The sequence below is a fragment of the Schistocerca gregaria genome, chromosome X (genome assembly GCF_023897955.1).
Source record: "Schistocerca gregaria isolate iqSchGreg1 chromosome X, iqSchGreg1.2, whole genome shotgun sequence".
Taxonomy (NCBI): Eukaryota; Metazoa; Arthropoda; class Insecta; order Orthoptera; family Acrididae; genus Schistocerca; species Schistocerca gregaria.
In genome coordinates this window covers 505367322-505381455 of record NC_064931.1, presented here as the reverse complement: position 1 = coordinate 505381455, position 14134 = coordinate 505367322, and the positions used below count along the sequence as shown (strand labels likewise).

The window sequence follows — 14134 nt, the reverse complement described above, 5'->3', positions numbered from 1 at the left end:
TGCAATTTTTATTACACTTCGCAAAACAAAAATTGTTCATAAAGTCTCTCTCAAATAGTGAATCACTACTGGTAATAGAATACGGATTGTCATTTCGACAAACTGTGGGTGTATTGTACATCTTGTCAGCCTAACTGCGCTATAAGATACAGTACATGGTCCTGTCTTCACAAAGGTTTGAAAAACATGTTAACACTTGGCTGTTTCTTTGTCCTAATTTTAATATTGTATTGTCGATCTTAGTTTGTACTTTCATCACTTCTTCATATCCTTCAGAACTCAAAACATTGTCTCCTTCTCCTTCTTCCCTTTTTTTTTTTTTTTTTTTTTTTTTTTTTTTTTTTTTTTTTTTTTCCCCATTGCTGCAATAGCTTTTGACGTTGTAATAACCAGCAAAGGTTACGGTTCATCATTGTCTTAACTTTCTCCTCATTTTGTTGTAAGACTTAATCAGTTTTTGTGGACTCTCGGATGACAAGACCTTTGTCATGTTCAAAATATTCATCAAAACTAAGGTAGTCAGTGTTTTCTTCTTGCTCCATTATTTGTTGCCATTTTTAGAGGTGTGATTCCTTCATTTTTTGCTGTGGTGTCTTCTGTAAGTATCCAGCGAAAGCCAGCTTTCTTGAAGTAGCGTGAGGTTGCGCCTTCTTGCACGGAATCCCAGGCACTTTGTAAAAAAAGTGTAGCATGACAGAATTTTAACCTTTCTCAGTATTTTGTCAAGACAAGCCAGTCCATTAAGTACAAGAATCCTCCTGAATTTTTGTTTCAGGTGTTTAATATTGTCATGATGAGGTGGCTAAAAATGGCTTGTACAATGGGGAGCAGAAAAAACACTAAATGTATATTACACAGATATGACGTATCTTCAAAATGCAGTGCACACTAGTCAATAAACAGGAGGATTTTTCTATTTCCAACACTTAACTTTGCATCCTAGGAATGCAAGAATTGTTAGAATATCGTTATTAACAACATTTTCACATTAGATGTATATTTATATGGAAATGTCTGAACATTTTGAAAGCATTGTGAACTCTTAAACTTTCCATTCATTAGCGGCATCAACTTGTGTTATCTTTTCATTGCGACATAAGAAAACAGTCTCTCTTTAGTAAATTTTCTGCTGTAGGATTTTTCTCCTCTTATCTCAGGCAGAAGGTGGAAAGAAAGCCACTTCATCTGCATGAAAAAAAAAATCATTGGGGCTGTACTTTTCTATAATGGAAGAAAATTTTTCCATGACTGAAGTATCAATATTTTATTTATCTGGTAATAAGATAAGGAATTTTTCCAATCGAAAAATACGGGGCCATCTTATGTCAGCAGATTAAACTGTTGCTGCTGAGGTCAACATTGCTGTGCTGTGTAATAGAGTATATAGGTGTTGTTACCTTTACAGATGAAGCTTTGGCTAGTGAGGTCATGTACAGATCTATTTTGAAGAATTTTGGAGAATTTGGAAGGTCAGGGGTAGTCAACTGATACTTATGTTCGAACAGATCATGAGATTTCCCATTGTGCTCAATCCAGTATCGGTACAAAGTGCTCGATACAGTATAGACATTGCTCGAGCAGTCTCAAGACATTTGACTCTAGCAGTGCTAGTGCAAGGGATACACAAGAAACTAGGAACTAGCCACTACAACATCTCTGCTTAAAAAAATTTAAATTTGTGGAAAAACAAGAGGAAATAGAATTAAATACTATCATCATACCAGCTCTTGTTGTGTTTGAACAGGTTTACAAAATAATGATGCCATAAGTGGCAGGGTTAAGAAAACGGTCCACAAATTAATTAAAGCCATATTTTTTTGTTTATTTATTTCTCTTTGTTTTACAAAAATGTAGACAATAAATAACTAGCATAAGTTTAGAATAGGTATAATGTGAACCTTTTCGGCAGATAATTTTTCAGTAAAACGGTTTGTTGGTTCGATTTGTCAGATATGTTAAAAATTTCTTTTCTCAAAGAACCCTTTAAGAAAAGGGGCCATCAGATATACAGGTCATTTTATAGTTGGTAGTTACGGTATTTATGCACCCAGCCTAACCTCAAACACAGTATACATTAAATTATTTGTGCGTGAAACTTTTGATCCTACCATTGGAAGCTTCAAAATCTGCAAGTCTCAACTTTTGTGCCAAATACATTTCCTTAGCATGAGCTACAGTACCATCAGTCGAAATATTAGAAGCAAGAGTTTGTTTTATCCACTTTGGTAGACGGCTTTCCAGTTCTGGAAACTGACCTTCGTGCACTCATCTTGTCTTATTTCCAACTACCAACTGTGGTGCTCAAGTTCTTTTCAGTTTGCTCACTGTTGTACTTAATTTTGATCGAGAAATTTTCAGTTTACGCTCATAATCAGCGTGCTTAATGTGTGAATTTCTGTCCACTTCATGGACTAATGTTCTACTCTTCTTCATTTGTTAACTGACTTGCTGTCTCTCTTATCCATTATGTACTGGTACACCAGTTAATGCACAAAAAGGAAAAAAAATCACTGGCTGAGAGTGAGCCAAATGCTAAACACGAACAAAGAACATCAGTGACTGAGTTATGCACTATTTGGTTTATTGTTTGGTTGCTACAAAAGTTGAGTAATGGGAGTTACTACTGACCTATGCAAACATACTTCCTGATCTGGATGTCTTGCAGAGTTGCTGGCATTAAATAAGTGTCACCTTGTGCATTTCGAGACCCCGCAGCTGCAAGCAGTCTGCACCCACCACTCTCCGAACTCTTCGTGACAGTTCGCAGCATCCATACGGTACAGATACTGCCAAATGTAAAAATTCTAAATGATTATGGGGAACATACAGTTAAGCTGTTTTATCATTTATTTGATGAAATTGGGACTGGGTCTTCCAAAAATGGATATGCCATGTGGGGAAAGCATGGCAAGGAGGAATGTACTGATGAGGTTTCACTGTACTAGTAACTGAAAATTCATTAAATTTTCAATACCTATATGCTGAAAATAAAGCTATTTTGAACTATCTCTGATAAAATAGGTCTTCTGGGGAAAAAATTGCTATGAAATAGCATTTACTACGTAATTTAATTATTGTGCATTTTGAGGCAGAATTTGCATGTATATTCACATTTATTGCAAAATGTGAATTTTCAGGCTTCTACTTATAAAGCTTACTGTGAGGACCAGAGCACTTGCTAGATTCTTAAGTTAGAAGGAAATGCAAGGGTGTATATTTTATCTAATCTTGCAGAACATGTAATCATGATTAATATGATATGAAATATGAAAAAAAATATATTAAGAAGAAAGTAAGCAACATCAGATCAACATTCTTCTAAAGTCCTTCAATGTACGTTACAAATGCATACATTTCATTCACTTTAAGAATTTGTAAAGTAGAGCATTAGAAAGAATCTGAAAAATCTGGGCATTTCGTTGTCGCCTAGATGAAACTGATTTGCTAAGATGGATACATTGGAAGTTTAAAACTGAGAAGCACAGAGGGGAGCAATTACTGCTGTGTATAGATCTGCAATGTAAAGCAATGGTTAGTGGCTAATGAAGAAATACCGGACATTAGATGTTGGATTTCAGATTCTGTCAATAAATTAAAAAAGTACTTTATGGATGTGCATTTGCACTAGACTGGAGACATGTGCACGTAAAGTTTGAAATTTTTGCAGAAATAGGCTCTCCAAATGAAGTTGTGACCACTATTGATGAACCTTTCAGTGCTGGGCACAGCAGGCTAAAGGCATGGTCATTTGCAGGGTCTAAGTCATCTGTTACTCTGAGCATGCATTTTAGATAGCTTTGAAAATTTCTAGTGGTAGTTTCCATCATATCTTTACTCTAGGAAAACTTAGTACTGTTGCTATCCCATATATAGGTTCCCATTATCTTGCTCTGCTCCCTCTATGTCAAACAATTGATACCGAAGGAAAATACAGACACAATATATACTAGTGGTGAGGAGGTTAGCTCAGACTTGTCGAAATCTGTTACCAGATACAATTGCCCCAGTCTGAAGTTCCAGTTAAAGGTGTCTACCACATAGACTTAATTTCTCTTTTCACAGAGTATGTAACACATCAGTTTATTTTATATTCACACTGTGTGTAATTTTTGGTGTCTCTTTTGCTGCTCATATGAGTTGTAATTGGGCCCAGAATACGAGAATGTGTTAATTTCAGAATGTGCATGTGCGTGCAATGGCTACTTCAGTTACATGCATGATTTTATTGTTCTTTTATTTGCTCTCAACGACACAAACAATATATAAATAGAAATGGCTCATAAAGAAACCAGGATGACTTTGGCACATCAAGAGCCCCAGAATCACTCTTCACTGTATATTTATCAGAAGTACAAACAAAGGCTTTGTTAATTTTGTTAACGTTTGCCTTTGTTGTTTGTGTGTTCTTATTTTTGAGAAACTGTAGTCAGTCATTTTTTCACCTGGTTTTATAATTCGTGGAATGAACTACCAGAAAAACGGAAATGCATGATAATTTTTTTCAAATTCCACATGTTTCTCATTAGACCAAACGGCCAAAGTCCTACTGCAAAGACAAATTTAAATGTGTGAGATACCCTGAATCTCCTAACTGTGAGATATAGTGAAACAAAGTGCCAAACAGAGAGAACCGCAGACAGGTGCAAGATTGTTGCACATGACTCCCTGTTGTGGGTGGGAACACTACTCCTGCCCCCTTTTCCTCATTGTACAATGGCTACATGCACCTAGTGTGCACAAGAAGTTGCACTGGTACAAACACACCTTCAGCAATGTGGGAGGGGGGAAAATCCATGTCTCGGCCAAATGTATACTGACAAGAGATGCTTACCATTGAAAGACTCACCTTTCATGTGGACTGGTATCAAGTTATATTAATACCACCCTGCCCCCCATTGTATCGGTGAAAAGAATTACACCCCAAACTGATCACGGTCTCTTGTCATCACATTTCATGTACGTAAACTGTTACCTGCATTGAAATGTATTTGGTTAATTTACTGCTGTCAAAGCCTGTTGTAGCAGCCATGAAAATGATGGATTTTGACAGGTCCTTCTTTACAGTGACAAACTACTATTTCTCCATAGTACTGTTAAAAAATTGAGTGATCAACCTTTACTAAAAGTGCTAGTGCTCTACTAGACAGATCATGAAAGGAAAACTAACACCAGTAGATGAGACATACACTAACAAATTCTTACATTTACTGCAAATTGGAAAAATCAGCATAAAAAATTGGCTGTCGGTATGATGTTATTGTTACAAATATGTTTAATATATTTAGAAAAATTATTAAAATGTCCATAATCAAGAAAACTATGGAAAATATGATGGAAAAAATGCATAATAAATCAGTCTAAAATAAAGGGACAAAGAATTAGAGTATAAAACAATGTAGGTGTACCACACTTGGCATATCAAAGCACATATTAAAGCAGTATATGAAGTTCAATTAGTAAGTGTTAAGTTTTCTACATAAGCTTCATAATTGATGGTATTTTCATGTGAGGAAGATTTGAAGAGGACTGCAGGCTTTACCAACAGGTATTAGCTTGCTAATGTGAGCATATTTCTTTGCAAAACGACACCTGCTCATTGGTGATACTTCTTTTTAAAGGCACACCATAAATGATAAAAAAGGTGCTTCAAAGCATTTAAAACACATAAAGCATTCCTAATTGACAGAGCTGTATCACACTGTTCAGTGTAGTAAAAGCTATTGTACTTCTGCTGTTCTGTGACCCTTCATTTTTGTCTAGAAGTGGCTGAAAAAGTCATTAATCTCTATGTTCTTCCAGTATATAAGAACACCATTGGCTTCGAATAGAAATTTAAAACTGTTGGTTATTTGTATAGTATCTCTTGCAGTGTTTGTAACTTTTAGTGTGTACGAAATGCCTTTTTGGAAGAAGAAAAAAAACTAGTTTGTGATAAATAATGCAAAGTACTACTTCCTGTTTCCAGATACTTTCTCATGGACGAGACCTGTATTGAGAGGAGTCCCGCCCTTACCACGTTCATTGCATACAGCGACTTTAATAGGTGAAAGGATGTTTATATTTGGAGGTTGGGTGCCACTAGTTGTTGACGATGTGAAAGCAGCAACGTTGGAGAAAGAATGGAAGTGCACAAATTCATTAGCATCCTTAAACCTAGGTATATTATTATTGTTGTTATTATTATTATTATTATTATTATTATTATTATTATTATTATTATTATTATTATTATTATTATTATTTACAAATTGTCATTCCAGTTAAAAGAAATGTTGCTTTGTGATCATAGTATCATATGGTGGCTCTATACTGAAGTGCCAGACTATTGACCTGAAGGCCTTGGTTTCAATCTCCAGTCAGTACCAGGATTTTTATTCCCTTTTACATTTCTTTCACCTCTGGCAGTGTTTGTTAATGTGAAAAATACCAAGTTTGACTATGATTCAGTATACATGTTAAACTTTGGCTCCCTGTACAACTGGTGGATAAGCCACTTTGAAAGTTTGAAGACAGCAATGCAACACCACCTCTAATTGTACCATGTCTAGTAAAACATTGTGGTGTTCAAACCCACCTTAAGGTTGTCATCTTAGTGTAGTATCACAAAGGTTGCTTTGAAAATTTCTGTAGGACCTAGATTGAATTATCACCTTCACTGGTGTTAGGTAAGAATGCTTTCAGTGATTCCCAGTGCAAACTGCTTTCATCTAAGTGATTAGACTGATCACCAAAGAAATTAATTTCTCTGTTCTATATGAAGAATCTCTCTTCCAAATTGCCATGTAATTCCTCTATAGTCTCAGATAAACAAAGAAAATGGAAAACTAGCGAGTAAAATGTAACGAGAAAAGTTAGCTTTTATGTGTATACATTCACAAGATCGTCTCATTGGTGAACATACTAACCCTCAAAACCTAAGTCTTTTCATGCGCCACTGGCGTTCTAATCTCTTGAGGTTCTTTCTATAGTCCCAGATGCAAAAATTTTACAAAATTCACAACTCCCTTAAGCATTTGTTGCTAGTTAATCACCACTCCATTGGCTCTTTCTATATACTTTTCCCATCTAAATTGGCAACAAGTATGAGAACTGAGTAATATACCAGACCTTTTTATTACAAGAATTCTGCCTCTTCTTGTACCAAATTCATATCACCATTGAGAAATCCTCCTATAGCCGGCCGTGGTGGCTGAGTGATTCTAGGAGCTTCAGTCCACAACCGTGCTACTGCTATGGTCACAGGTTCAAATCCTGCCTTGGGCATGGATGTGTGTGATGTCCTTAAGTTAGTTAGGTTTAAGTAGTTCTAGGTGTAGGGAACTTATGACCTCAGATGTTAAGTCCCATAGTGCTCAGAGCCATTTGAAATATCTTCCTATATCTGTATGTCAGTTTGCAAAATTTTGAAAGTGAACATGTTCACATTAAATAGTTTTACAATTCTGCACAAAAAGTTTGATGTTTCACAAACTATGAAATAATAAATGTTCACATTTTTAACTTCCGTATTCTTAACCATACATTTATTGGAAATGTTGTAAATAATATTATAAATTTTATGGTTATGCTTTTGTTCACATTGAATGTAAACAGTAATACACAAAATAGGACAGTTTTGTATGAGTTTATTTTCAAATGAAATTGTCAATACTACCAGTACCAGAGTTTTTATAATGTGCGATAGGCTTGATTACATTACACCCTACAACTAAGTTCTAATTTCAGTTGATTGTGATATAGTAAAACATAGTGATTCACATGGGTTTTTAAGCCAGTAAATTTTTTCTGGGTAACGGTGCTCTTTAAGATTAATTATGACAACTAATTAAATGAGATTTTCCACATTTTTGTCCCAGGAAATCGTGGTGTTTGTGATATTTACTGATTCTACACAGCAAGATTAACATTGTTGTGATATTAACTAAGACTATTGCTTCTCGGTGATAGCTTGACACTGATCACTTTTAATATTGACCCCCATTTCACAAATATAGACAGGTATTGCCTGTGTGGTTTCTAGTGGGTTAATGCACCTTTTGCAATTAGCCTAAAATTATCAAAATCTACTTAGGAAACCGATATTTATAGCAAAAATATCTGACAAAGTGCAAGCCTCTTAGCTATAAAATATAATTTATCTAGCACAGCTTCTCATTTTACTCAGAGAAAAAAATAAAGTGCTGACATAATGATGTCTGCAAAATGGTGTAGCATATACAGGGTGACACAATGAAATTAGAAATTTTGGATATAATAGTGGCAGCCATGAGCCAAGGACCTTGTTGCGGTGGTAACAGCAGTTCCCATCAGATCACTGAAGCTGCACACAGTCAGGCTCAGAGACATAGTGGCTCTGGTCACAAAAATTGACAATCACTGGGAGATTGGTGTGCATCCACATGCCCATTCATATTAGCATCCAGTGATGCCTGTATGCTGAGGTTGACATGTGAAAGCCTTTTACAAGAAAAAAGTCATCAGATAGAGGCAGCTAAAAATGGAGGCATTCTGGAACACTGCTTGGAAGAATTAAATATACATCTGGAAGGGAGCAGGGATAGCTTGGGCAATGCATAAGAAAAATGTTCTGAAATCAGATTCTGACAGCAATGTGACTGATGGTTTTGCAATTAACATAATTGCAACGAACTCGAATTTATGTGAGTGGCAGGCCGTTGACCAATCACTGTGTGTGTGTTCTTCGGGTTATAACTGTTATTCACTGATAAATTACCCTTTTAACTGGTTGTAGAAAAAGTTAATAAAGCAATCATGTAACATTGAAAAAAAAGACTGTGAATGTTCAACAATACTGCAAAAATATCTTGCTTTTCTACTATGAAGTACAACAAATAACTTCGATGTTTCTGCACACTAGATAATTAAAGACTCTCTTAAATTTTTGAATTTATGTATTACAAATAGTTATTATAAATAAATTCACACATAACAAGTACAACTTGCATGTTGTTGTTTTTTTGGAGATGTGAGTAGTAGAAACTGGACTCGTGTAGCGTAAGCCACATCCTGCAACATTGCCATCTAGCCACATGAACAGTCAATTCCTATCATTCGTATCACAGTGTATAGTGATGCACATATTTTCTTTGTGATGACTGCACTCACAGTACACGAAAGTCCTCCCCACGTAGTGCTGCTGATTTCCTTGCAAGATTTGCTCATTTGTGGTTTTAAATGGAATATTCTTCCATAACTTTCCTAAAAAATCAATATTGGTAGTCTTTAATGATATATAACTTGAGCAGTGACGGTTTAAAAACTGATCAAAATTTAATCATTCTCCATTACAAACTCTTTCTTCCACTGACTGAAGGTCCATGCAGGTATTGCGTACCTCAACTGACAAACTGTGCCATAGGTATTCTAACTCTGCATACATATTCCTCAAGTCACGATAACTGGGCATGGTAGATAGAACCTTATACCATTACTTACTAGTCACTCCCTTTCTTGTTACACTCAGTGACGGAGCAAGATAAAAGTGATTCCACATAGGCTTCTGTACAAGCCCTAATTTCTCTTATCTTGTCTTCAGTCCTGGTGCGAAAGGTATGTCAGTGGCTGTAGGTTCGTTCTGCAAATGCCAGTTCTCTAAATTTTCTCAATTAGTATTTTGTGAACAGAAAGTCTTCAGCCCATCCCATCCCATTTGATTTCATGGAGCATTTCTGTAATAATGTGTTGAGCGAATATTATAGCAAATCTTTCAATTGTTTCAATGTCTCCCTTTAATCCCACTTGATGGGAATCTGAAACTCTTGATCGGTAGTCAAGAATGATTTGTACAAGTGTTCTCCTTCACCAACAAGCTACCTTTTCCTAGAATTCTCCCAATAAACTGAAGTAACCATTCGTCTTGCCTTTTACTATTTTTATGTGCTCATTCTGTTTCTCATTGCTTTGCAGCATTATACCTAGATATGTAATGAACGTGACTGTGCCACACAGCACACCACTAATATCGTATTTGAATATTTCAGGATTGTTTTTCCTGCTCCTCTGCATTAACTTAGATTTTTCTACATTTAGAGCAACCTGCCATTCATAATGCCAAATAGGAATTCTGTCATCCTGTAGCTACTTAGTCATTCTAGTGTGGTTTGGTGGTTCAGTGGGTAAGTGACCAATTACGAATTCTAAGATCTGGGGTTTGTTTGTCAGTTGGTCTTAGGACTTCATCTGTTATTTATTGCTTTCATTTCTGCAGTGATACTTTAATGTGAAAAATGTCAGGTTGTGCCATGGTCTGGTGTCGGTGGTAAACAGTAGGTCTCACCATAACTGGTGGGGTAAATAAATTGAGAGTTCAGATGAAGGCAAGCATATACCACCTCCAATAGAACCATGCTTAGTAATCAACTGCCGTGTTCCAACTAAACTTCAGGTCGAGGACAGCAACTTCCTGTATCATTTATTGTCTAAAACAACTTTCATACTTCTGTCCATTTCTGACCTTCCATTCAAATCCATTGCCCTCCTTGCAGTAACACAACATAAATAAGAGTAAAGTTTGAGTGAATTGAGTTATATGGTAAAGATGATACATGGGGAGTGCTTATTTGTTTGGCTAGAGGACAGAAATTGTGGTAGTACAGGAATACTAAGGTGGCTGTTTGGTTCAGTGGGTAAGGTATAGATTATGAATCCAAAGGTGTGGTGTTGAATCTCCAGATGGTCTTAAAATATTTTTCTGTTTCCCACTTTCACTTCCAGTAATGATTTTTAATGTGAAAAATGGCAAATTTCACCATGGTTCAGAGTCCTCTTTAAACTTTGGGTGTTCTTATTACTGTCTAGGTAAGCCAGCTCAAAAGGTCAGAGGGGAAAAAGGGCATAAACACACCACTTGTAAGGCTATTCCTTAAAAAAGGCACTACATTGTTGAAACAATTCTTATGGACTGGGGCAGCAACCTGTTTTTATGCCATTCAGTTTACAGTCCCTTCGTCTGTGCATGAATATTTGATGCATGACTAGTACTGCAGCTATCAGGGAATTGTATTTACCAATTCTTAGAAAAGTAGATATAATGAACAATATTAAGTTTCCAGTGTGATATTGTGTGTCACAGTTGATTAAAACACATTAGTAGTTAGAAGCACTAGTCTTAAACATTGTGATTTGTCAATAGCTACACATTTTTCTCCAGAAATTTTGCTGCCATCCTAAATGTTAATTTTCTGATACAGGAACAGTTTTAGTTTGATAGATTTGGATTTAAACCCTGTAAAATATTATGTACTGAGGTTTGACAAATTTCCCTTTTTTTTAGAAACTCTCACATGGGAGCAACTTGTAATAGACACAAGTGAGGAATATATGCCTCGTGCTCGTGCAGGACACTGTTCTGCAGGAATCCACACGAGGTTGTATGTGTGGTCTGGTAGGGATGGATATAGGAAGGCGTGGAACAACCAGGTACGTACACTACACAAATTACAATGGAAGTGTTGTGCATATCTCACACTTACCTTCAGCCACCTATTCTCTTAAATATCCAATCTGCTTGCAAATCGAAAACTTAAAGAAGGCATCTGCCTGCAATACCATAGATGTGTGTTTCAATTTACCTTCATTGTACTGCTTAAAATGCCATTATTCATAATGGGAATGCAATTAAATGTGCTTTTTTGGCTTATCCCTTTGCATTTAATTTACATGCTGTGTGCTGTAATGAGCTTTATTTGTATGCCAGTCAGATAAGTCAGAATGAAATGTCAAAAAAGTTGGTGATATTCCAGTTCCCTTTTTCAGAAGGGAAACTTCCGATTGCACCCCCTCAGATTCAGGGGTAAGAGGGTCCAGTGGGCAGCCCATCAAAACCTGAACACAGATAAAGCATGAAACCATGAAGATGATGATCTGAACTGTTAAAAAAAAAGTTAAATAGGAACAGGGTATGGTCCAACAACAAAAAGCTTGATCTAGATTGGGGTGAAAGATCAACGGTGTTGTGGTTAAGTGGTCACGGTGTTGGACTGTCAAGCAGGCAAGCCGTGTTCGAATTTCCCTCGTGCTAATTTTTTTTTTTATTTTTTGTTTGCTATATTCAAATTTGTGTTTGTGTCATCATGTAACATCCGTTTGCAACAGCGAGATGTAAGGGACCTATGACGGCTGATTCTGCACAACTACTGTATAAGCAGCCTAAAGGATGTGGCGTTTGAATGAGAACCACAAACGGTTGATGACAAGGTGACATAACTGAATCCTCCATGGGAAAACATATCTGGTTTGTCGTACACAGCATTAGTGATGGTATGTGTCTCATATGATAGGAATCTCTTACTAATGCACCATATCTGTATACCTGGTGGATGGGTAAGGTATGCCTTCTTGCCTGATTTAAGTGTTTGTATTAATATGAATGTGATCACTCCCAAGGAAATGATGAAAACACATAGTTTGTCACATAAGGTGCAACAAATAAAAACAACAGTTTCACACAAGAGTTTCTTCGTGCTCTGTTAAAATGTGTGTTTTTAACATTTTTGAAGTTGCATTCCATTTTTTAAGTTTTGAATTCCTTTGTTGCAACATAGTTCACACCTTTTAATTTTTTGTTTTTCATTTCTGGGAAACATGAATGTTGTGTCTCGCCTGCTCTCACTTTTTATCACATTTACTTGCAACGGTTGCTTATTCGTACCAAATGACTCGCATTCTATTACCAGTATGTAGTAGGACAACTGCCAAGACTACAGAAAGAGAACAAACATTTCAGTGACTGGACAGATAGTTCATATGCTGTGGGGGAAAGAAAAATAAATGGCACGAGAGTGTTTTGAACAAGGGTCGTCCGCTTTGCAGTCCAACTCCATGACAACTTAGCCATGACGCTATATACCCCTCCCACAGTTTAGTGAACCTACTTTCTGTTTTCATGCTTGATATGTGTTCGGTTTCTGACAGGCTATCCACTGAGCCATCTTACTGCTAAATCTGAGCGGAGGGTGGTGGTGGTGGTGGTGGTGGTGGTGGTGGTGGTGGTGGTACGTAAAGTGGAACAAGACCACGTGGATTAGATCAGTCGTAAACATCAGAAGAGGTAATATTTCAATAGACAGTGAATGTAATGTGGTCCATATAAAGACATAAAAATGAAAATTTTGTCTGAAAGACCTTCAAGGAGTGAAAGTGGAGTAATGCTGTGGGAATTTAGAGAGAGAACAACAGGACACTAGTGTAGGTAAACAGACTTACTGAAAAGAAAGAAAAATTAAAATTTTGGAGATACGAAGGTAATGGATGGCTGAGTGAACAAAAATTGTCATAGTTGGGAATTCATAAAGCAGCAGCAACCAGATGAAGGGACAGCAAGTAGTAGATAGAACTGGAAATGTTCAATGGTGTTTGAGTCTGCACCCAGAAAAATACCTATTTTCTGTTGCTTAAAATAGATTAGGGAGGGGGGGTTGTAGCTTTTGATGGATGATGTATTCCACCTTGATCAAAGTGTAATGCAGTGCTTCAACATTATTTTTTGAGTATAGGTAGAAATGAAGCATAATGCATGTTACTTTGTTGACGTGCAAAACAAGCAGCCACCATCTAGGAAAGAGACTAGTACAGTATCTGGAATTTCCTGCAGTAAATATCTTAATTCAAATAAATAAAGACAGATGGAAAATAAGCTTTTGCAGCATCTCACTGATAAGTGGGCTCACACTGTCAAGTTGTTTGAAAGTTCAACACGATTTTGTAATGGCTACAGTTAAATCACATGTCCTCAAACCATGAAATTTAATTTCATTTCATCTTGTCCTTCCTGGTGGTTCACTTTTTGCTAGGCAGTGTAATTTCCATTTTTGAGAGCATTTTTGTTGCATTGTGAAGAAAAGAATAACATGCTTACTGCATGAGGTGCAGTTTCACTGTAATGTAAACACAAAGAAAATTTGTTATTAATGTTTCTTGTCCTGTAGGCAGGGGGAAATATGAAAGAAATTATAGTTCAGAGTATCTGTAAAATGACACTTGTCATACCAGATAATTTTCACTTACTTCAATTGCAGTAAAGTTCCAAGAATGTTGCAGTGGTTCACATACAGCAATAATTTCATTTTCAATTGTAATATTTTGAAAAACACACTAGAAAATTAGAAAGCATCAT

At 36.3% G+C, this 14134-nt stretch overlaps 1 protein-coding gene across 2 annotated transcripts in view; it reads left to right on the top strand.

Moving 5' to 3' along the window:
- The window catches only part of LOC126297580 (host cell factor 2), a 234210-nt gene that overhangs the window by 54683 nt on the left and 165393 nt on the right, over positions 1 to 14134 (top strand). For both annotated transcript variants that reach the window (XM_049988548.1, XM_049988547.1), the window contains exons 5-6: positions 5966 to 6157; positions 11294 to 11439. In XM_049988548.1, coding sequence (XP_049844505.1) covers positions 5966 to 6157; positions 11294 to 11439 — 338 coding nt within the window. The remainder of the gene's footprint in view (positions 1 to 5965; positions 6158 to 11293; positions 11440 to 14134) is intronic.